Source organism: Bemisia tabaci, chromosome 9, assembly GCF_918797505.1.
Source record: "Bemisia tabaci chromosome 9, PGI_BMITA_v3".
NCBI classification, from domain to species: domain Eukaryota; kingdom Metazoa; phylum Arthropoda; class Insecta; order Hemiptera; family Aleyrodidae; genus Bemisia; species Bemisia tabaci.
Window position 1 is genome coordinate 1,854,285 of NC_092801.1, and position 24,240 is coordinate 1,878,524.

The 24,240-nt window shown below is 37.2% G+C and overlaps 1 protein-coding gene and 1 long non-coding RNA gene across 2 annotated transcripts; both read left to right on the forward strand.

Moving 5' to 3' along the window:
* Positions 1-4,843: 4,843 nt before the first annotated feature.
* On the forward strand, positions 4,844-20,887 carry LOC140225500 (uncharacterized). Its single transcript, XR_011900573.1, has 2 exons — positions 4,844-5,394; positions 18,066-20,887. It is a non-coding gene; the product is annotated as an uncharacterized lncRNA (long non-coding RNA).
* Positions 15,951-20,887, forward strand: LOC140225499 (uncharacterized). The gene has a single exon (XM_072304622.1). The coding sequence runs from the start codon at positions 16,038-16,040 to the stop codon at positions 18,033-18,035; it is 1,998 nt and encodes a 665-aa protein (XP_072160723.1). The 5' UTR covers positions 15,951-16,037; the 3' UTR covers positions 18,036-20,887.
* Positions 20,888-24,240: the final 3,353 nt, after the last annotated feature.

The following is a 24,240-nucleotide window of genomic DNA, read 5'->3' on the forward strand; positions in this document are numbered from 1 at the left end:
AAAAGCGAAAAATCGCATTTTCTCAAAAACGGCCCCATCACAGATTTCGCGGTTTGTTGTTCCTCAATCAGTAGGCCTTCTAGTTGACATTTCCGCAAAAAAATCGCGGGTGGTATGTTGACCGCATTAAAATTGTTTAAGACGCACCGTGCGCTGTCACCAAGACAGCGTGCGGTCAGTCTTCAGTCTTCTTCAATAAAGACATTGTGACTCAACTACGTTTCTCGTCTTGGCCCACACCTCAAACCTACATGGCGACCGTGACTTGAGTGATTTTCTTATCTTCTCCTTCTGTTCGGTTTTTCTGCTTTCTTGATGAATTTATGTCCTATTATGGTGCGTTTGGCTGCTTGAAAATGGGTGGTTCCCAGTCTAAAGAGAGTGAGAAATCGGCAGAGACGATAGTAGTGTCCGGACAGGCGAATGTTAATTTTGACCACGACAGCGCGCAATGGTGGGCGATCGGAACTTTATTACTTGTGCTCATCCTGAGTTTTCTGCTGTTTGTGTCGCGCCGCGTGTATTTGTGGGGGAAAAATCTTAAACGCGAGCAACAACGTTTACGGCAAGCACTTGTCGACTTGCGGGCTACGTCCTCAACCGTGTGATGGGCTTACGCGGTTTTGTGCTGATGAATACTCGGGAGGTTCCTCAGGGCCGTCCCGTCAATTTCCGACTCCTTCAAGATGTTCTATTAAATCAAGCAGTATCTGCGGTTCGCGGTTCTTTTCGACTGTGTAATACTAAAACCCAAATTTCTTCGGGACACTGTAAATTTCTGGGTATTTAATAGTTTTTTTTTTCTCTCTCTTTTTGCTGACTTTTGTTTCTTTCGTTTTTCCGGATAATTTGATGTGTGTTATTTTACTTTGACACCGCGAAGATTTTTAAGTTGTGTTTAACATGGCTTTCGTGGACTTTGCCATTTTATTTTTGTGTTTCGGCGGAACGGTCTGGTTACTTTTTATTTTGTCTGATGCGTGGGCGCAATGGGCTGAGGTAGTGTCTCACTTCCCCTATATGTAAGTTAAGTAATCCCGGTTATGGCGGACAGTTTTCTCAATTTCTGTGATAATCTGTATAAAACTCCCAAAGATCGCCGTTCCCGTGAGGCTCCGCAGAAGAAGACCACATTGGAGCAATTGTGGCTGAGTGTTTCCTCTGAGGAACAAAGTGAGGAACTTGTTGCAGCCTACAACCGGGCAAAACTTTTCCTGGAAGGAATTTTAGCGTCGACATCATCAGCGATCGTCAGGATGCCGGGAACGGACTTTAATATCAAAACTGTTTCCTCTGTCGTGCCTGATTTCGATGGAAAATCTAGTCAGCTGGTGGATTTTCTGGATTGTGCGAAATTATATAATGATATGCTGACTACTTCCGGAAAAGCTACATTCTTAAATTTTCTTTTGAAAGTGAAGCTAAAGAAGCAGGCAAAATTAGCCGTTACGTCTAATATTACAACTTTCGAAGAGTTCGATGAATTTTTGCGTGCTCGTTTCAAACCTACACCACCCTTCTCAGGGTTACAGTGATGGATCCATGCTCTTTAGGCAAGATAGTCACTGGAACCGAAACTGACCTAAACAAAAAGCAACTGCGAATTTGTTTGTATCCAGACCGACCGTATTTCTTTCACTCGATGATTGATTAAGAAATTCGGGCTTGTGTTTCATGATCTGAGCCGACTGGGGGTGGCGGATAATCGATAGCCTGAGCAGGGTTAAAAAAGCCGACTTATGTCTTGATTGAGCCGGCCGCCGGGTTAGTAGACGTTTGCTCCAATTTTTTTTGTCCAATAAAGTTTTCGTCCCATTTTGTTCGTCCACGGTTTTTAGTCCTTGAAAATTTGTCCAATATGATTTGGTCCTACCTAAAAATTGGTCCGTTTTCTTTTTTTGTCCAAGACAACGTGGGCAAATGTGTTAGGCCCAAGAAGGTGCATTGTTCAATGTGTGGAATGTGTAAAAAATAAATTCATGAATGAAAATAAATGCATGGTTGGCGTAAATTAATTACATTATGAAAGAATTGGCGTAAATTAATTACATTATGAAAGAAACATATGTTACCGAAGTGAATATTGTAACCACGGGAACGGGCACATTGACTCATTGCATGAAAGAATAGAATAAATTTCAGTTGAAAATTTCGGATTTACTTTTTCTTTTTCGTATTTGTTTTATTCAAAATTTAAGTGTGCTCATTTTGTTGACCCATTTTTGATTTCTTTCTCCAAAATTTAAAAGGGTCAAAAATTAAATTTGAAAAAATCATTATTATACTCTGCGTTTTTCTACGATGGCTCTAATATTGATAAAAAGTAAAAGAAAGAAGCCTTTGCTTGCGAATGGAGGTTATGATTACCAGCACCGCTCACACACCAATCACATTCTGGTGTTTGTGTATTGTGTTGATTTCAACTTGTGTTCTTAAGTATGGAGATGGAGGTAGTGACAACGGCTGCAACAGTTGTTGCGCAGAAATTAAGGAGTATGCAACATCTCAATAGAATGCGAATGGAAGCGGAAAGTGAACTCCTTGAATTGATGTCGAATTTAGATGAGCTGTATCTACTCCGCACATATGAGTTACACCCCAAAGTGGAGCAGTACACGGAGGAATACCTACCTCGGCACAGCGAAACATTTTTTTTCAGGACATATCGAATGAAGCGAAGCACTTTTGCCAAGCTTCTGAAGGTGCTCTGCTCAAAAGGAAATTTTGAGCCACAGAATCTACATGGACGGAAGGCAATTACCGCAGAGAAGAGGCTCTTGCTAACCCTCCGTTACTTGGCCACAAAGAAGACCCTCTTTGAGATTGCCGAAATGTTTAATGTGGCGGAATCAAAAGCTTGCTCTATTGTTGAGACAACGATGGCTTTCTTGGAAGGAATTTGAGCAGCGCTGTGGTTTTCCAGGTTGGTTTAGTAGACTGATCAAGAAGTCGAAGCTGATAAGGTGGCCGTGTCTAGCTTGCGGATCGTGGGAAAGCACCCCCGCACAGACTTCATTCAGACTCATTACCGCGTCCTGTAGTGCTGTGTGTAGTTTGTTACGTTTTAGTAAACCCAAAAATGGACCAGAAGCGCACCGATGGAATGTTGGACCAAGCGGAAGTTGCGGGAGTTAAAGAAGAAGATACCGCCTCCGCCGTTTCATCTCCGCCTCCGTAAGTGATTTAGAGCAATGTTTAGAGTATGATCAATGAAACAGCCTCATATCCTGGAATTTTTTTTTCGGAGGAAAGAATCAAAAATTGGAAATCATTCTGAAAATTCTGACTTTTTCACCCAAAAAAAAATCTCGAAGATCTACTTGTGCACGGTGGACGCATGTTATTAACATCCGAACAGAAAATTCTACTTGATCAATCTTTACCTTCAGTACCTGAAAGAGAAAATGCATGAAACTCCAAGACCCTAAAGAATAATGAAAAACGGGAAGATTTGAGGACAACTTTGGTTTGCCAGGTTGATTTGTTGAACTTCAAGAGAGGATGTAAGCGAATGGAGGAAGCCCAGAAAGTCAATAAGCTTCTACGTGAAAATAGAAATCCAAGTTTTCGCTTTTCGTATTTGCTGAGTGACAGAAAGAAAAGTATGGCAATGAAGACTAAGCTCAAAAGTCAGGTAATGAGCATTTTTATATTATCTATAAAAAAACTTTATTTGTTTGCAGGTGTCATTGGAGCCATTGACGGAAGTCATATGGTGTAGTAAAGGTGTCCAACAAGGATCGGGCCGACTATACCAATCGGAAGTACAGACAATCTGTCATACTTCTGGCAGTTTGCACTCATAGTAAATTATTCACGTATGTTTATGCTGGTTTTCCTGGTCGAGCGCATGATTCCAGAGTCCTTAAAAATTCTGCTTTTTGGAATAAGATGGAAGTACAAGGAAAAGCTGTTCTAAGGGAATTTTTTCTTGATCGGAGACTCAGCTTTTCCTCTTCAAAAATATTCGTTATCCCTTCAAAAATACGCAAAATCTACTTCGCAACCGTCGTCGTCGCCGCAATCTCGGTGCGCGTCCAGTCCAACCTGTGCAACCATACGTGAATTTGAGTGCTGAACATGACTGCCACCGATCTGTTCTCACCTCTTCTTTTCCCCGTGCCCTTCATGAACCGGCCGCTTACCCGAGTCGCGGCCACTTGCTCGATGGTGCCAGGTACATAACATAACATTGGCACATAACATCGTACATAACATTGGCGACGAGATTAAAACGGATAAATGTGCGTCAACCTAGTACCCTTCGTGTCGCTTGTCAACCACGTCGTCCTTGCCGTCAATCGTTGACCGGTGCCAGTGTTACTTGCAATCTGTTCTCCTTTCGGTTTCCGCGATTTGAACTCGTCTCTAGTGAATCTTTCGTTCTCGTTTTCCGTCGCATAACATAGCTGCTTTCGACTCGCCCCGTTCCACGGCCCGTTTTACCGAACTGTTCAACGAACGAATTCCACTCCTTACTCGCGAATTTCAGTCAGACGCAGTTACCCCAGTTACGCTTCTTTGAAGAAGAGCTCTCGGAATTCGACTCAAAGCGTCGTGCTGTAGGACTCGCTGTGCCCTAGTAGCCAAAATAGGATTGTAGAATAGGTATCGACCAGATAGGCTATTTTATAGCTATTTATTTTGTTATTTTACATGGTATCGTACAGATAGCATATTTTACAGCTATTTTGTAGCTATTCCATGCGCATTTATCTTGGTTTAAAATTTATGTTTGAAAATATGGGTTTTATAGCTACGTCCTAGGTTTTTTTCTTCTTTCAAGCCCCTCATCAACAAAAATCAATTCCCCAAAATATATCCGCCCCAATAATAGACGAAACTGTGAGGTCAATAATTCTGTTGCTAACCGAAGTCTCTGTTGCTAACTGAATTCTTTTCCTCGCCTTTCTTGATGAGTCACCCCAAATCAATACTGTAGGCGCCGAGATTCTTCATGCGATGACACATTCATGTCTTGCGCTGTCAAGCGTCCGAGATGTTCTCAGCAAATCTCGATGCGCTCTTGACTCATTCTTATTTTATCCTTCTTACTTAAAGCATCTCTGCTCCAAACCCAGGGTTGTGCCCTCAAGCACTATGCCACAATTTAGTGGTTCCGATTGAGTCTCGTTAAGGCTCCGGTTACAATTTAGTAACTGCGACGGAGTTTCGTTACAACTCAAACCTCGACGGTGTTACGTACAACACAAATAGTCCGAGTACTTTACACTCACTTCGTTTTACACGCGTTAAGTGTTAATTCGGTGGTAACACGTAAGTTACATTCGGACGCGTACGTTACACGCAAATTCGACAGCGTTCGTTACACGCAATTCCGGCCGCGTACGTTACACGCAAAACTTCAACATCTTCAGTTTATGGTGCGCTAAGGTAAAACATCTCATCATCCTAAAAATCCTTCATTATTTCCCATATCTTTCCTCTACCAATTTTTCCATTCCAACTTTCATACTAAAATTTCCGTAACCAATTTATCTGTAAAATTCATTAATTGTAACTTCATTTATCTTGTAATATCTGTAATACTAAATCTGTTAATTTTCCTCAATATACATAGCCGAAAGACTTCAAACGTACTGAGTCCGACTCTTCATTTAATTTCCCTTGAATTCCTTATCTAGAATAAATTAGGTAAGAAGGTGAAAGTTGTTTTGGTTGCAGTTCATTTCAATCCATCATAAATTTCTATTAAACTCATCAAATTAATTAAAGGCAACCCAAACATCTTCTCACATTGGTGGAGGCGCAGTTTTCCTTAAGTACCTCTCGCAACTAAAAAAAACCTTAAACCCCCCCCATTAATCCAAAATTTTTTTTTTTACTTTCTTCAAAAATCTCCACCAACTACCTCTCGTAACTCAAAAAAAATCCCCTCCACAAAACCTTTTTTTTGTCCCCTTGACTAAAAGCTCCATAACTGAAAACCTAAAAATTTAATAATTCATTCCCTTTTTATCAACTACTTTTTCTTTCTATTTTATTTTTAACTTTTATTTTTATCCCTTCAAATTATTTGTAAAATAGCCGAAAATTATTCAAAGCCGGCTGTTCTACATACTTTTCTTTACTTCTTTTCATCTCTATATTTTAATTTAATTTTTTTTTCTCTTCTCAAAATTTTGTAAAATAGCCACCTCACCTGGGTTTATGGGAAAGTTGGTTCTGTTCCAAACAGAACGCGACAAGTACTGTCCATGATTTTCTTGATTATTAATTTAATCCTGAAATAGACGAAACTAGCCCCGAGCCAGCTATCTTACACAATTTTTTTTCTCTCTTTCCTCCTTTCTTACTCCTCACTTCTTTAATTTTACACCTTGTAACTTTCATTAATCTACTACTAAATTACCAACAGTATACTGACCAATTTTAATTTACTTTTTTTTTCATTTCTCGGAATTTTGTAAAATAGCCACCTCACCTGGGTTTATGGGAAAGTTGGTTCTTCTCCAAGCAGAACACGACAAGTACTGTCCACGATTTTCTTGATTATTAATTTAATCCTGAAATAGACGAAACTAGCCCCGAGCCAGCTATTTTGCACACTTCTTTTTCTCAACTCAGACTTTACAACTTTCACTCAGACGAACAAAGGTATACTATTTTGGCTGAAAGATCCCTTAGTTGGCGTTCATTTGACCAAATTACCTGAGTTCAGACTTTACAACTTTCACTCAGACGAACAAAGGTATACTATTTTGGCTGAAAGATCCCTTAGTTGGCGTTCATTTGACCAAATTACCTGAGTTCAAACTTTACAACTTTCACTCAGACGAACAAAGGTATACTATTTTGGCTGAAAGATCCCTTAGTTGGCGTTCATTTGACCAAATTACCTGAGTTCAGACTTTACAACTTTCACTCAGACGAACAAAGGTATACTATTTTGGCTGAAAGATCCCTTAGTTGGCGTTCATTTGACCAAATTACCTGAGTTCAGACTTTACAACTATCACTGACGAACCAAGGTATATACGTTGGTTGAAAGTATCCCTTAGCTGGCGTTCATTGCCAAACTACCTGAGTTCAGACATTTCAACTACTCCAAGACGAACAAGGTATATCATGTTGGTTGAAAGTATCCCTTAGCTGGCGTTCACTTGACCAAATTACCTGAGTTCAGACATTTACAACTATCACTGACGAACCAAGGTATATCATTTTGGTTGAAAGTATCCCTTAGCTGGCGTTCACTTGACCAAACTACCTGAGTTCAGACATTTTAACTACTACCAAAACGAACAAAGGTATACTACGTTGGCTGACAGTATCCCTTAACTGGCGTTCATTAGCCAAACTACCTGAGTTCAGACATTTTAACTACTACCAAAACGAACAAAGGTATACTACGTTGGCTGACAGTATCCCTTAACTGGCGTTCATTAGCCAAACTACCTGAGTTCAGACATTTTAACTACTACCAAAACGAACAAAGGTATACTACGTTGGCTGACAGTATCCCTTAACTGGCGTTCATTAGCCAAACTACCTGAGTTCAGACATTTTAACTACTACCAAAACGAACAAAGGTATACTACGTTGGCTGACAGTATCCCTTAACTGGCGTTCATTAGCCAAACTACCTGAGTTCAGACATTTTAACTACTACCAAAACGAACAAAGGTATACTACGTTGGCTGACAGTATCCCTTAACTGGCGTTCATTAGCCAAACTACCTAAGTTCAGACATTTACAACTATTACCAAGACGAATAAAGTATTCTCATTTTGATTGACAGTGACCCTTAATTGGAGCCATTTGACCAAGAGATCTGAATTCTGGCACATTAAATCTGCGGGCGACAAGACAAATAATTTTTTTTTTTCTCTTCTTCTCTTCTTTTCCACTCTCTCTTTCTTCGTTTTAATTGACAAAATTTCTTTATCACTTCATTCCCTTTCCGCCTAACATTTGGCTATTTAATGACTACAACAACAAACCTTACCGAAATAAGCGACAGTGATATCGACCTTATTTGTCATGAAACTCTTGACGACATAATTACAACTATAGTGGAAGTAGAAGAAATAGATAAACAAATTGATAGTACTTTTAACAGACTGTGTAGTATAGTAGAAGCGCATCAATCACAAAAGAAAAATCAAAACACAGAATCCAATCTAAAATCAGCTCTTTCGACCAAAATCGGCAGTCGCCGAAATAAAAGACTAAGATTAGCTGCAAAAAAGACAGTAAATAAAGTACAACAAAATTCTGATCCAAAACTTTCTACAAGTACTCCATCCACTTCTAATTAAATTTAATTTAAAGTACCCCCTTACTCTTCCTAATTCTACTACAATTAAATTTCATTACCCTCTTTATCAGAGCCTAAATTTAATACCTACTTATGACTACCCCAAACGCTTCTATTGCAGAAACTATCAGTAAAACTAATAAAATTCTTCGCGAATCCCTCGTTACTGTTACATCTACATTAAGAGAACTACATGGCTCGTATAAACAAGCTGAGGAAAATTTGATTAAACTCAATACTTTAGTAGAAAAGCACCACTCAATTGTCAGTAAACAATACAACCATTTAAAAGCTTTGTCTGCGACAAAAACTGAAAATCGTATTAGACAAAGTTCTACCACTGAAATAGTACCGGCTGACTCCCCAACTGGCAGTAATTCTAAAAATCCCACAAACGATTCGCCATAACCTTAATTACATTGAGTCCTTCTGCTTAAATTTTACTTTTTCAAACTCTCCTCTATTTTATCTTTATTCTCTATCTATCATATGATTCGATTTTAACCCTAATGACAAATCTAAAATGGCGGAAATCCCCCATATAAAATGGCCGAATAATTTATCTCCCCCTTCATTTTCTTCAGCAACTGAAATTTTTGATTATTGTCAAAAAGTGGCCGATACAAATAACTTACCAGTACACATCCAGATAGAATTCCAACCCTCACAAAATCATATTACAACTTTCATCCAACATTCTGTACGTTACGTTAATCTGAAACAACGTCGACCCTCCAAGAAACAGAGAGATCGCCTTAAAAAACAAAGTACTCAATAATCCTCTTACTATAATCACCCCTGCATGCTCTTCAATTACTTTTGAATTTTGTGTTGTGTGATCCTTCAGTACTTTCAAGTGTGACGTAAGTGCTTTTAGTAAGCTTCTCTATCCTCTTTGTGACTATCCTCACTTGGTGACTCCCTTCAAAATGTCGGATACAATTTTAATTACCCTAACATTTTCTACTGGTCCAATAGAAATTTTGGTGGACAACTTTTTTGAACTTTTACGTCAAAAATATCCTGACATCATCAAAGTCAATAGACTAGTGAAAATCTCCTATATTTTAGAACTTTTGACTTCCCTTGGAACAGAAGAAATCATTTCTTACATAAAAACTAAGTTAAATTTAACACTTCCGCAAGAAGAATTTGTATTTTCCTCTATCGACTTAGATAAAGAAGTCCAAATTACTTGTGATAAATACAAAAAGGAACCGACCGAATTAGAATTTGACGAGCATGGCAGATATGCAAATATAGGTAAATTTAATAAAGCTCGCCTAATTCATGAATTTGGAATCAGAAATATCCCCTATAATTTCAAAAATAGCACAGTAGCCAAGCAAAAACTCGTTGAAATATTAAACGAAGAATATAGCCAAAAAAACATCGCCATCCTAGATCCTTCTTATGACGACGACTCATTTACTAAAGAACTTAACGATTCCCTTAACCTTTTTACAAGACAACGACATGACTCCCCAACACCTCCCCACTCAGAGTTACATTCGAGATCACAAAGTCCTAGAAGTGTGAAACGTACCTTCCACACGTTTAAACCTAAACTTCACCCACCCTTTAACTCCCCATTTAACATGCTTAATGCCATTCCTGACCCTAACCAAAAATGGCAACTTAAATCCACTTCAAAACGTCCCTTATTTGAGCCAGAAAAATTTGGCGGAAAACCAAAAGAGGATATCCACGACTTTCTAAATTCTTATGATAAAGCCGCTAGAGTTAATAATTGGACTGAAACTGAAAAAGTTGACCTTTTAGAAAACTACCTGACTGGAACTGCTCAAAAATATATTAAAGCCCTGGATGAATCCATAGGATCAGCTTTAACTTTTGAGACCGCTAAAGAGGAACTTTTACGTGTTTTTGCACCTGTACAACGTGCTACAAAACTTGAAATTGAATTAACTAACATGAAACAAGGTATCAATCAAACTGTTGAAGATTACCTAATTTCAGTAGAACGATTAGCTAAAAAATGTGACCCAAAAATGCCAGAAGAGAAAATAGTTACCCACTGTCTTAAAGGCTTACGGAGAGACATAGCTAAAGATTTACTCCTTAAAGAAGTCAAAACTCTTGCACAATTACGTGAAGGTGTAAAAGTATTAGAAGTCAGAGATTACTTACTAAATCAAAGCTTAACTGACAAAACCATACTAAATACAGACGACTCACAATCTGACAAAGATACTAAACCAACCGAAAAATCAGATACCTTAGTAAACTTGTTAAAAACCCTACAAACAGACATCAAGGAATTAAGCAACTCAGTTATTCAAAATAAAGATTCGGTAAACTACGTATCACACCACCCTATTCGGCAACAAGGCTTCGTTGACAGAGACCAGAATAATCAATACAGACGCACCCATTCACCCTCCCCAAATCCTGACTACTACAGGAATGACCACAATTATACTAACCGTCAACGATCACCATCGCCTTACAGAAATGATCCATATTCCTCTCACAGACCTAGATCTAGAGACCGTGTCGATAGAAACAACAATCGAACTTCCTCTAATCAATACTACATTGACAACTCACAAGCCCAAGACAGATATAACAATAATTATAACAGAAATGATAATTATTATAATAGGTCCAACAGATCCCGAGAAAGAGACCAAAACCATAATTATTCTAATAATAATAATAGAACCAATTTCATTTCGCCTAACCGACAGCAAAGGTACCACCCACAAAATTATTCTAACAATAATTATAGTAATCCTTACAACAACAGACCTTCTTCCCCTTATAATTCTGGTTATCAAAATCAATCTCCCCGCAATTACGACACTAATAGAAATGCTCAACAACCATATCCCAGCCGATCACCTTCAAGAAACCCAAATTTTAGAAATACCTCTAGAGATAGAACTCCCCCCCAACCCAACAGGTCAAATACCTACAATAATACTTCAAATAGACCTAACTCTCGTTCTCATTCGCCTATTCAATGTAATCAAGCCAATTTCTCAAATCACTCCCCAAACTAGATCCTGCTCAAAGACACGGGTCAAATCTTTGGGTAGGTCAAGATATTGACCCCTATTCTGAAAAATTTAAAAGACCAAACACACCAGCCACCGTACAACCAAACTTAAAAAGTCGTAAAGTAAAATTTCAAGAATTAGAAATTGATCCTGCAAAAATTAATCTAGCCTCCCAGTCAACAGGCGTTCAAATTAAAGTAAAAATTGATGGGTTAGACAAATTTTGTCTTTTGGACAATGGGGCAGATTGCAGTATAATTCACCTATCTGAAATAGGACAAAGAAATATCACTCCAAAAACAGACATTTGTTTGGCAACAGCCAATACGAGTGCCCTTCAAATCATTGGTATTGTAACCATGCAATTTTCCATTAATGACGTGAAATTTGTCCACAATTTTCTTGTATCAGAGACTCTAACAGTCCCAGTAATTTTAGGAACAGATTTCCTATACTGTCATGTAGAAAGTATGAATTTTAAACAAAATTATGCAATTTTCATCAATCCAATCTCCAAAGAAAATTTCGTAACAAAAATTTTCGGGTCCATTCGCCCTCTAGCCAAACAAATTCAAGACAATGATTCAAATTGTCAGGGCATAATTGCCATTAATGCAATTTTTAATAACTCTCTAGAAGAGGATGCAAATTTTATTTTTCACATTACTCCACAACCTAACTTACGACTTACTAATTCAGCTTATGCCCAACATTTTACTAACATTCCACCACATAGTCAAGAAACTGTACCAGTTCTATGGTCAAATTTTCAGCCACAATTCCCTGTCATTATCCAACCTTCTGCCTCGCTTCATAAATTAAATTTACACCTACTCTCTACAAGTCTGTCTGAAATCCATTCCATATCAGTTGTAAACCCCAGCGACAATACTAAACACATTTATCCTTACACAAAAATAGGACATATGAAACTTAACCTCTTAACAAACGACTCAAATCAGCCCAAAGAACTGCTTTTTAAGCATTTAACCCCTTCTGTACTCACTCCAGACTGTTGTCTGATAGGAACTCAACTTTCAGCAGATGAACGATCTAAAGTTTTGGATCTTATTACAGAATTTTCCGATACTTTTATTTGGGACAAATCCCAATTTCAAGCCGGAAAAGCAAAATTTCCACCACAAACTGTTCCCATTTTAAATCACAGTCCTTGCTATCAAGCTCCATATCGAGTTTCTGAGGGTGAACGACAAATTATTAACAGCCATGTGACTGAACTTTTAAAGCAAGGAGCAATTGAGGAAACACTTGATAGTCAATATTCGAGTCCCTTAATACTAGTACGTAAGAAACTATGTGAATTAGACAAAGCAGCGGGCATTAAAGGTGAAATTGACCCAACTCAATTCCGGGTAGCAATAAATTTCAGAAAAGTCAATGAAAATTTAGGCTTATTACGCTTCGAAATACCAAAAATTGAAGAATTGCTGCTAAATTTTCGTAATTCTCAACACCATACTAATATTGATCTAATATCTTTTTACCATCAAATTCCCATTCAAGAAGAACTAGGAAAACTACTTGCTTTTAGCACTAGCCAAGGAACTTATAAATTTTTAGTCTTACCTAATGGTATTAATAGCGGACCTGCAATTGCCATGAGACTTATGTCCAATGCCTTCAGGCAAATGCCAGAAATTAATGTTTATTTTGATGACTTACAGCTCAGTACCCCTGGAGCTTATGCAACCCCCCAAGACTCTACAAACGCCTTTGAACACCACCTACAAAAATTACGAAAAGCCTTTGAAATATTACGGACATATAACCTAAAAATTAATCCCAAAAAATGCACTTTCTTCTACGATCACGCAACAGTTTTTGGATTTCTGATTACTAGAGAAGGCATCCAACCAGACCCTTCTCGAGTACAAATTATAAAAGAGTTCCCTACCCCAAAAACACAAAAACAAATTCGAAAATTCGCAGGACTTTGTAATTATTATGCAAAACATATACCTAAATTAAGTTTAATTTTGGCACCTATGTATGATTTAATAAAGAAAACCACCAAAAAGTTTCAATGGAATGAGCAAGCAGAAAAAGCATTCAAACTTTGTAAAGAAAAATTATGTACGGAGCCATGTCTGGCTCATTTTGACCCACACCTGGACATATTCTTGTTCACGGACGCAAGCTATTCAGGTATATCTGGAATTTTAAGCGTTAAAAAACCAGACGGAAAAATTCATCCTGTTGCTTACGGATCAAAGAAATTAACATCCATTCAACAGAGACGCCTCAGTGTAAGTGAAAAGGAATTATACAGTATAGTTTACTATACTTCTAGGTATAGAAATTACATCTATTTAAAGCACATTACAATTGTCAGTGACCATAGACCATTAATATTTTTGACAAAAACTAAACGCACTGGAAGCACTTTCCTAGATAAAATGCTCCTAAAACTTTCTGATTTTTCCTATGAAATTGTCTATAGAAAGGGTAGACTCAACAGCGGACCAGACACACTTTCCCGACTGTATGAAGATGATGAACCTGAAGAGCCATTAACTAAAGATGTAGGAACAATGACAGATATGGATCCTTCCTATTCTCCTCCTACAAATACAATACACCATACAGAACTACGTAGGTCTCCTAGATGCCATGATTTAAAACGACTCGCAACAGAAGCTTCAACCACTCATAATACCCCCATTAAACCAGCTACACCACCTACATTTTCCCTTACACACGACCTCGAAGACTTAAATTTAGACACATTATTTACAGATAATTCAACTTTGGATCCTAATAATTCGAGTATTTTACCTTCAAATTTTCCAAAATTTCAATTCAATGACCCAAATTATAGAGACATTATCAAAGCTCTTAAATCTCCAAATCATATTTCCTATAAATTAAAACGCAGAATTAAAAATTATGAATTAAAAAACGGACTACTTTACCGGATTTCTTCTACTAATAAACCCTTATTAATGATCCCCAACTCCCTCCGATACTTTTTCTTGTCTTCTGCACACGATCTCCCTTTCACTGGCAGTCATAGCGGCTTTGATCGAACACTAAGTAAATTACATGATTATGACTGGCCAACCAAAGTAAGCGACTGCAAAAATTATTGTAAATCTTGCGTCTTTTGTCAAAAAGCCAAACTTCCAACTGGAGCTAAACAAGGCTTGCGTGAGCCAACACATGTTGACCCAGTATTTTGGAAAACTGTGATTATGGACCTGGCAGGCCCTTACAACCCCTCATCTGGTGACGAATACCTCCCTGGTCATGGCTATAAATGGGTAATTTCATTAAAATGCGCTTATTCACGCTTCTGGGTTGCAAAATGTTTACAGAATGCAACTTCATTAACAATAGGTAGATATTTATTTGAGACATTTGCTATTTTTGGTATCCCTCATACCCTAAAATCAGATAATGGCCCCCAATTTGTTGAAGGTTCAATGAAAGAATTTCTAAAATTGTTAGGAGTAAACCATCGACTTAGTCCCTTCTATAACCCTACAGTCCAAGGTTTATGTGAAAGACAGTTTCATACCTTGCAAAATACCTTAAGAGCCTATGTCCAGAATAACCCCAAAACTTGGGCCAAATTTGTCATTCCAGCAGTTTCGGCTTATAATATGACACCACATAAGACTACTAGAGTCTCACCCTATTTTCTAGCCTTTGGCCAACATCCCATACTTATACCAGCCCCAGAACTTCGCGATCCTTATATTTATGATATCAACTTTGACCGTCTCCAAGTTTTAGACACTGTCCGAAAAGATGTACTAAAAACTATTGAAAAAGCTCAAAAATATATGAAGCTAAAAATGAATGAAAACAGAAAACCCCTTAAATTTATGATCGGAGAAAAAGTTCTAATCGCTAAACCGGTCAAAAAGCTAGGACATACTTCTAAACTGTTTTACAAAAACTTTGGACCATATACAATTACCCAAATTTTGACCGAGAATATTTACGTAATTTCTGAGAATCCATTAGACCCTAATTCTAAATCTGAAACAGCGCACGCTGAACACCTCAGGAGATTTTTTGACCCTACACTGTACAGAAAATCCATTTTACCGCAAACCCAACCAACTGAAATAGTAAATTCAGACTTCTACGACCCGGAGAAATATTTAGACGCCATTCCTCCAGATGTCGATGAAATCGACGATGTAGAAACCTAACTTTTACATACCATTTCTCTCCTCCTATTCTTCCTCGTCAAGCACAGACTAATCAATACTCCAATCTCGTCCTGACCTTAGCAACCCCCCCCCCCTCTCTAGTTCATCTCCCTATCTCAGCTACCACGCGCGAGCAAAACACTTTTATTGCAGTCATAAAATTATTCGGTATTTGAACCTCCCTCCTGTCAACTCCCCATCAATACTAACCGACAACTGTCACCACTGCTGTCAAGCGTCCGTCCCCGTCACTCCACTGTTTCCAAATCTCACCCCAAAACATATATTTAATCCATTTTTCACAAATTATTTTGCTATACCTTCCCCCGGACCTTTAACAGCAAACCATGCATACTTATGTTCACCTTTCATACTCAGCCAATAATAACCACTTACCCCCCCCCTCCTTTTGACCACTAAATTTTGAACTATTTACATATTGCCATCATTATACACCCCCTCCCCCTTCCCTACACTCCCCGCTTATCTTCTCCCCAAAAATAAATCGTGACGTCTGTTTTTCTGTTACAGACGTTACATCTCACTTTAAAATGATTCTTATACTTTTGGGATCACTTTGCTTACTCGACTCAACGCTAGCAATGTCCTTTCTTCATCCATCCTTAACAGGCTTTGACTGCACAGAAAATCCAAGTAGTGTGGTTGAAATTTCTTTAAACGAGGTAAAAGAATGCAAAAAATCTTACGGAGGACCAATCAATAAAACCGTGGAAATACAAATAGTTCAACAAAATGAAGACATCGAACTGAACACTATTTCATGTAAAATTCTTGTGGAACGTTTTGTCTCAAAATGTAGTACCTTTAATGACATGCAGGCAGTCCCAAATTCTTTTGCTTCCTTTTATGCTGATATGACCCTTGAAAAATGTAAATACATTATAGAAACCCAAACTTATAGTGATTATGGGACAATGAACTCTCTAATAGTCAACGGTGTCACGTCTAGACCTGTGCTTTTAGCAGGGTCCATTGAAGGCACAAGTGATTGCACTGGAGGATATTATTCAGATCAATTCGGAACCTATTCAAACGTAGTTGTAAATGCAAACATCGAAATTACCTTATATAAATCTCTAGCTAAATTCAATTCTAAGACGGACGAAATTTACCTACCCACTGGCACAAAATGTGTCTTTTCAAAAGGAACTTGTTTTGATACAATCCGCGGACCAACTTTTTGGGACATCAGTCTCCAACAAGACCACTGCTCTTCTTCATTTTACACTGTCCTTTATGAGGGTAAAGCTGTCACTCTTACAACTCAAAATCACGATTCCCCAACAATTTATTTAGTGAATTCAGATAAACATGCATTCAGTTTAAAAGCATTAAAGAAAACTCGTGTTTGCCTTTATGAAGCCTTTACCACAGAACACAATAGATTTTTCATTTTAGAAAAATCCGAGTTTGGTTACCCATTTGTAAAAGATTCAAATCAGATAATTTCAGCAGATCTCCTTACATACGTTAATTTCAAATTTCAATTTCTCGAGTCGCATTTAGCTTCCTCGCTGTACGCATTGCATGATAGTTTGATAGCCCTTAGTTGTAAACAAGACAGGCAAATTTTGGAACATGAGATTATGATGGCAATAAGCAATCCAGAAGGCTTTGCCTTTTTAAGAGGCGGCGGCGCCGGTTATTATAGCGTCACTTCAGGAGAAGTTGCATACCTCATTAAATGCACCCCTGTCCCTGTTTTATTACGCTCAACAGACCACTGCTACACAGAAATCCCAGTCTTTTATAACAATGTTTCAATGTTTCTTACTCCTAGAACTAGAATACTAAAACAAATGGGCACCATCCAAGATTGTTCACACCAAACTCCAGTAAAATTCCAGATAAATGGTGTCTGGGTAGCAGCTACTCCGCACTTTGTAGAAACTAAAGAACCTACACTTTTAGAAGCCACCCCATTCATTAACTGGACCTATGAATCTCCCAAAAATATGTTTGATGCTGGAATTTTCACCAGAGAAGACTTAGAAACATTCCAGAGACGAATTTCCTTTCCTTTAGAAAGTCAAGCAGCAACGTCCTCAATCATTAGACAGGCCATGGGCCTCCCCCAACCACATCAAATTCATTATGAAAATTTCCTCACTCAAGCCTCTCTTGACACAATCATTCAAAAGACAACTAGAAAAATCTGGGGAATTTTCACAGATTTTGGAGTTGTTACTTCAGGCTTTCTTGGAATATTCTGCGTAGGAAAATTTGTAAAAGCCCTATTTGATGTATTTTTCGTAGGCAAAATGCTCCATGAAATTTTTGGCTATAGTTGGCAAATGTTCGCATGCTGTTGTGACAGTTTGTCACATTATCTAGTTCATGATCACCACAGAAAATTCAAAACACGCAAAAATTCCACAACAATTTCTTGCCCACCTTATGAATTACAAACCCAAGAGCCATTCAACTCCATCACATTTGATTCTCCAGTCCATAAACAAACAGAAAACCTAATATCAGAATCGCCAACACTCTATCCAAAGTTTGTCTGCAAACCCACAAATGTATAATAATTCCCCGTCCCTTTCCCTTTATTTCAGAATGGACCTAGCTGTTCCTACAGCCCCGGCGGATGTACTTCCAACCAAACCAATAACTCCTAAAAATATTATCCTTTCCGCAGTCCTCTACGAGATTGGCAGATTAAAATCACTTGAATCACCCACCCCAGTTTTCTTCTACGCCTGGGGACCACAAAACGAAATTGCAATTATTATTCTTTCCTTATATCCAGAATTGAAATCGGACTCAAATCATAGTATTGAATTCAACTTTCAACCGAAGCTAAGCACAATCAGAATTTCAAAACCTCAAGGCCCACCAATATTTTCTATTGAACTAATGGTAACAGAAGCCGAAGAACTTACTTTCAGCATCCATAAGTAATTTTAAAACTACCTGATATGACCCTACACTTACAATTTTAATATGTCCTCTTCTGAAGTTACCATATGCTATTTTAATCAATGCAGTGATAAACAAGTTTTAGACTTTCTAAGCTCAATCCTTCACTACAAACGCGCCCTTCCCCTTTCAAATCAATTTTGCACCTATTTTTCGATAATTGCTTCCGCAAAAAATTGCTCTTACATGCGAAGCAAAATTTACGAATTGTGTAACTCAACCCTTCCGTATCAAAAAAGTGTAGAATCCCTTCTAATTTACGATGGCAAACTCTATTTAATGACCAATGTCACCGAATTTAGCCTAGTCATTGATTTTATCATTACAAATACTTACGACAATATTTCTCTCTTACATCACTCGACAAACTCAAATTTAACTGATCCAACACTCAATACTTAAAAGCCTATATCCCTTGCAATGATTTCTATGGAATTTATCCTTTACCACTTAGATCTAATTCTCGAGAGAATAAAAATTGGATACCTGCAACCCTCTCTTATAGTTTCCATCTCCCTACCATTTGAAAATCAATTATTTTACTCAGAAATTGTCACCAAATGTTGTAATGTCACTCAGTGGAACGAAGCATTGACACTTGATACTACTGAAAATTGGATTTCCCTTACAGCCTCAGGACTTTTAGTTTTTCAACTAACCCTCCGAAACTCTCCAATTCTACATTTTTCTTTCTTTACCATCCCCAAACATCTACAAAATTCCTTTCTGCTTAATTTTGTAAGAGACATTTTAACGCTTAAATATTCTCGTCTGCCATCACAATTTTTTCACACAAATTTTACTATTTTTAGTAACTCCCTTAACTGCAAAATTTTAAGAAACACAATTTTTACAATAATTGTTTCCGTTCTTAGTGAAGAACTTCTAGTTACCAACTTTTTGGTTAAAAAAGGTAATTTTATACTTAATCATAACTCCACTATCTTTCTATCAGTAAACTTCGTGATCGATCGTACCCATCCTTCACTTGAACTCACATTACAGCCCGCGATACTTCCCCCCCTCCCCCACCCCCTATAATCTCGATTAAACAGTTAACGTCTATGGATTCTTCTATTCAAAATTTCAACCTTACTTCTGACGAATGCTGCATACCATTTTTAACAAATGATTTTTCTCTGTCAAATTGGAAACAAATCTTCACACACCATAACCACATCGCATTTTTAGAGGAAAAATGTTCTGCAAATTTCCATGATTATGCTACAGAAGTTGAAAGATTATTCTTTCATGCCATTACTAATAATCTCCCATTAAATTATAGCCTCTTTCGCCAAGCACGTAAAAACATTCCCTTATTTTGGCCTTGGACTAAAGTCAAATTTTCAAAAAAGGACCAACTTCAACAAAATTTAGAAATTTTAAATACACTTGAACATAAAATTCATATTCAATTTTTACCCTAAATCTGTTAACATCTGCTAATTTCCGTCCTTCAAACTTTTGTATAACATACCTTTAACCTTCTACCTCCCCCGACCAGCTCAACTATTGATTTTTCCCTATCTTCCTCTCAATTTACCCTCAGCCCATTCCTTCGTCACTCACACAGTCATAAACTCCAATCTGCATCTATTGTCTCAATCTTCCTAAGCGCATCCTACACCACTCCCTCCCCTTCTCCTCCCCCTCATACCACCAAAATTACCACATTGCCCATATTCATTCCCTTTCAAAAATTATCCAATCCATATTCATTCCCTTTCAAAAATTATCCAATCACAGCCTCCAAATTTCCTTCAACTTCCTTTCCCCTACATTCACATCACCCGGATCAACATCACCCACCAAACGAACTCTCATTCTACTCTCGGACTTAGCTACACAACGTCCTTCAGATCTCCAACCGCCTTAATCATGAATACCCACGTCATTGCAGATTTTGACTGGAATATCCCAGTCCCACTGTACACCGTCCTAAATCCACGCATTGACTCAACTGAATCGTTATTATCGCAACTCGAATCCACCATAGCGTCAACTCAATGGAGACACCGTGAAGTAGAGCGGTTTCTCTACACTCAACACCTCCAAACACAATTCCTGGGATACCTCCTCCTCCACAAGCAGCCGGATACTCAGCTCTTCCTAAAAACCCAAAAAGCGTATGGTCGGACTCTCCAAGTACCCGACGTCGAAAGCTTCGAACTTTCCGAACTTAATTGGGTAGTGGAAATTCTCCAATCCTCACTCACTAAGGCTCAACTGTTTTTAGAAAACCAACGCCAGGAAACGGAACTTCTTGGAAGCATCAAATATCTATTTATGTAAAATTCTTCCTTGTTTAGTTTTAAGTTTATTGTATCTTTTTCTTCATTTTCCTACTTGGGGGGCATCTTTTTCTTCCTTTCCACTTGTGTATTTTTCTTATGTGTTTGTAATAATAAAAAAAAAAAAAAAAAAAAAAAAAAAAAAAAAAAAAAAAATGAAACGAAAAGAGTGAGTGAGTGTAAAAACAAAAAACAAAAAAAACCAAAAAAAAAACAAAAAAAACAAAATAACTTTTCACGTACGCCCAGAACCTAAGTCCCCCAACTCACTTCATGTCCGATTTTTCTCTGTTCCATGGTTGCCAAGTTCATTTTTACCCTACAATTATCCTTTAAATACATACATTTGTCAACACCCCACCTCACTCCCCTTAGATCATTGTCCCTTGTAACTGCAATGTAGCCACATCTATCACATATTTATCTCTTTTTATTCGTATAAATTTTCTTTTTCTTACACATTTTGCCCTTGTAACCCCTTTTTTTTCTCTCTTTCTAAATCCTTCCAGATTCCTGTGCATCTAAAATTATGCAATCCAAACGCTTTGTCAATTATCATTTAGACTTGATGTTCAGCTTATTCGACGTAAATCACAACACTCCGCCTGTCAAAATAGAAATTCGCTTCCCACCAACTGATCTGTCCTTTCAAAATACACTTTTTGATAGAAGCATCAGAATCTTGTCAGAACACCCGACATTGTCATGCTTACTCACGGCTAACACCATCAACCTTATACACGAAAACAAATATTCACTGCAACTACTTCTCATTGCAGATACTAGTTTTAAAATCTCTATGTGCCTTTGTGAAAATAACATGGAATTTACTGAATCTCTTGAAACTTTTCTATTAAATATCTTTCTTGTAAAAAACATTCTTTTAAACGAGAATTTTTGTACTACACTTGTATTAGAATTCCAGCATTCATATTTTCTTTACAAACAAATACTTCAAGCCAAATTAGCTTCACTAATCACACACCCCGCTTATCAATTATGGAATTTCCCAAATTCCTTACTAATTAAGAAAAATTTTCAAAATTACTACATCATAAATTTTACTCATAACACAAATTCTTGTCCCATTTGTAACTCGTAACCTTGTAATCCGTAGGCCTTTATTGTCCATCTGGCAACTTCTTGTACCAACCCCTTCTCATACGGACACGCTGCTCTATTCACAGATTTTACGACGTTTTTATTGCACTTTTGCATTCCCCTACCAATAATGCATCCCCTTGCACCTTCATGTCAATCACCCTCATTCTCGTTGTCTAATTTCCACTTATATCTTTCAGATGTGGGACGAACCTGAAATTTTCGATCAATGTCAATTTCTTACCTGTAAGAAACTTATCTTACACACTGACAGATGGTGTTATGACCACAGAGTTTTAGAAGCACATTTCTCATCAGCTCTCGAAAATTATGAATCTTCATATGTCTTTCACCTCCTAACGCATGATTTAGCCATTCCGCAGCATTGGATTCATAAAATTATCTCTTATATTCGTAAAAAATCCTTTTGTTCTCAATTTACATGAATTACATGCACGAAAATTATACATTAAATTATTTCATAGAAGTAACTATACTATTGATTTCCGTGCTTACAGAAATAAATTACTAGCTCAACTTTTATACTATAAAAGTGAATATTATGTTTTAAATAACTTAAAAGCACCATTTCTTTTTAAGCTATATTGGCTTTATTTAAGCGACTACACTGATTGGACCACAAATCCCAAAGAGTACATATCTGTTTACACCCATACATACTTAGATTTACATCGATATATTCCGCCCAAACCATATTCATGCAATTCCTCCCTATCTCTTAATTTATGTAACAACCTAAGTCACTCGCCCTCCTCAAACGAATCAGTTTACTCCCCTCTTAATCCGGCAATTCCGTCACTGTCCTTTATGTTCTTAAAACGAGAACTTAAACTTAGGACCCAACCCAATTTAGACTGGTTATTTGATCTTACAACTCCCTTTTATTTTAGCACCATCTTTGACACTCAGCACACTGACCCCATCCCAATCCCCACATAAACACCTTTATGTCACTCACTCAATTCTCACCTCACTTCGATGTTATTCACTCATATAATCACCAATTGTACATACTTCTTATATATTTTAACCCTTATATGCATATTCCCCTTACTTATAATGTACATACATTTTAATTACTTCTATGTCACCTATATATGTCTATCTACACCTACTCTTAAATTACCTCAATTTTTGCTGTAACTTTTAACTCTGTATACTCTATTTTACGTATTTATTCATGTATGACCACTTACCTGTATCATGACCCTTATATGCACCTATCTACTTACTCATATATTCATGTTCACTCATATTAGCTACTGTAAGACCCTTCTACCCACCTATCTACTATTATATTTACTTATTTTATGCTTATTTTCTCTTCCCATTTTGCTTTCTCATTTAACTGCAAATTTTTACTATTACCCTCCTCTATACTCTATATATGTCTATTTACTCCCTATATATAATCTTCATGTATCTGTTCGTCCTAAAACTTGCTTGCACATTCTAGTCTCATATTCTTCTGTACTCTATACTTACATACTGCCGTCTATTTTACTTATTCTTTACCACTGTATGCCCCTTATCTACGTTTTATACATACTCTCATTGTACCCCCCTCCCCTATATTATTTATTAGCGTACTTTTAAGCATATATAGTCTATATTCTTATGTTTATACTCCTTTAGTATCAAATCCCTCTTCATTTAACAAACATTTCATATATGCCTAGTTGCATTTTGTATATACTCTCATTGTACCCCCCCCCTCCTCTATAATTTGTCAACGTATTTTTAAGCTTATATAGTCTATATTCTTATATTTATACTTCTCTTGGTGTCAACATTTCTTTCATTTAACAATATCTCATATATGCTTAACTATAATACTCTCATTGTACCCCCCCCTCCCCTATATTATTATGGCATATCTTTAAGTCTATATAGTCTATATTCTTATATTTCTACTTCTCTTGGTGTCAACATTTCTTTCATTTAACAATATCTCATATGTGCTTAACTATAATACTCTCATTGTACCCCCCTCCCCTATATTATTTATTGGCATATCTTTAAGTATATATATAGTCTATATTCGTATATTTATACTTCTTTTGGTGTCAACATCTCTTTCATTTAACAAGAACTCATATATGCTTAACTATAGATACTCTCATTGTACCCCCCCCCTCCCCTATCTTATTTATTGGCGTATCTTTAAGTCTATATAGTCTATATTCGCATATTTATACTTCTTTTGTTGTCATAATCTCCTTCTTTCACCAAATATCTCATATATGCATATCTACATTTGTACATACTCTCATTTGCACCCTCCCCCCCTATTGAATTTATCCGCAATCCCTAAGCTATGTAGTCTATATCCTTAATTTTTTTTTTCTTTTTCTTCTCCCCCCTTTTCGCTGTAACTTCCCTTAACTTATAGGATACT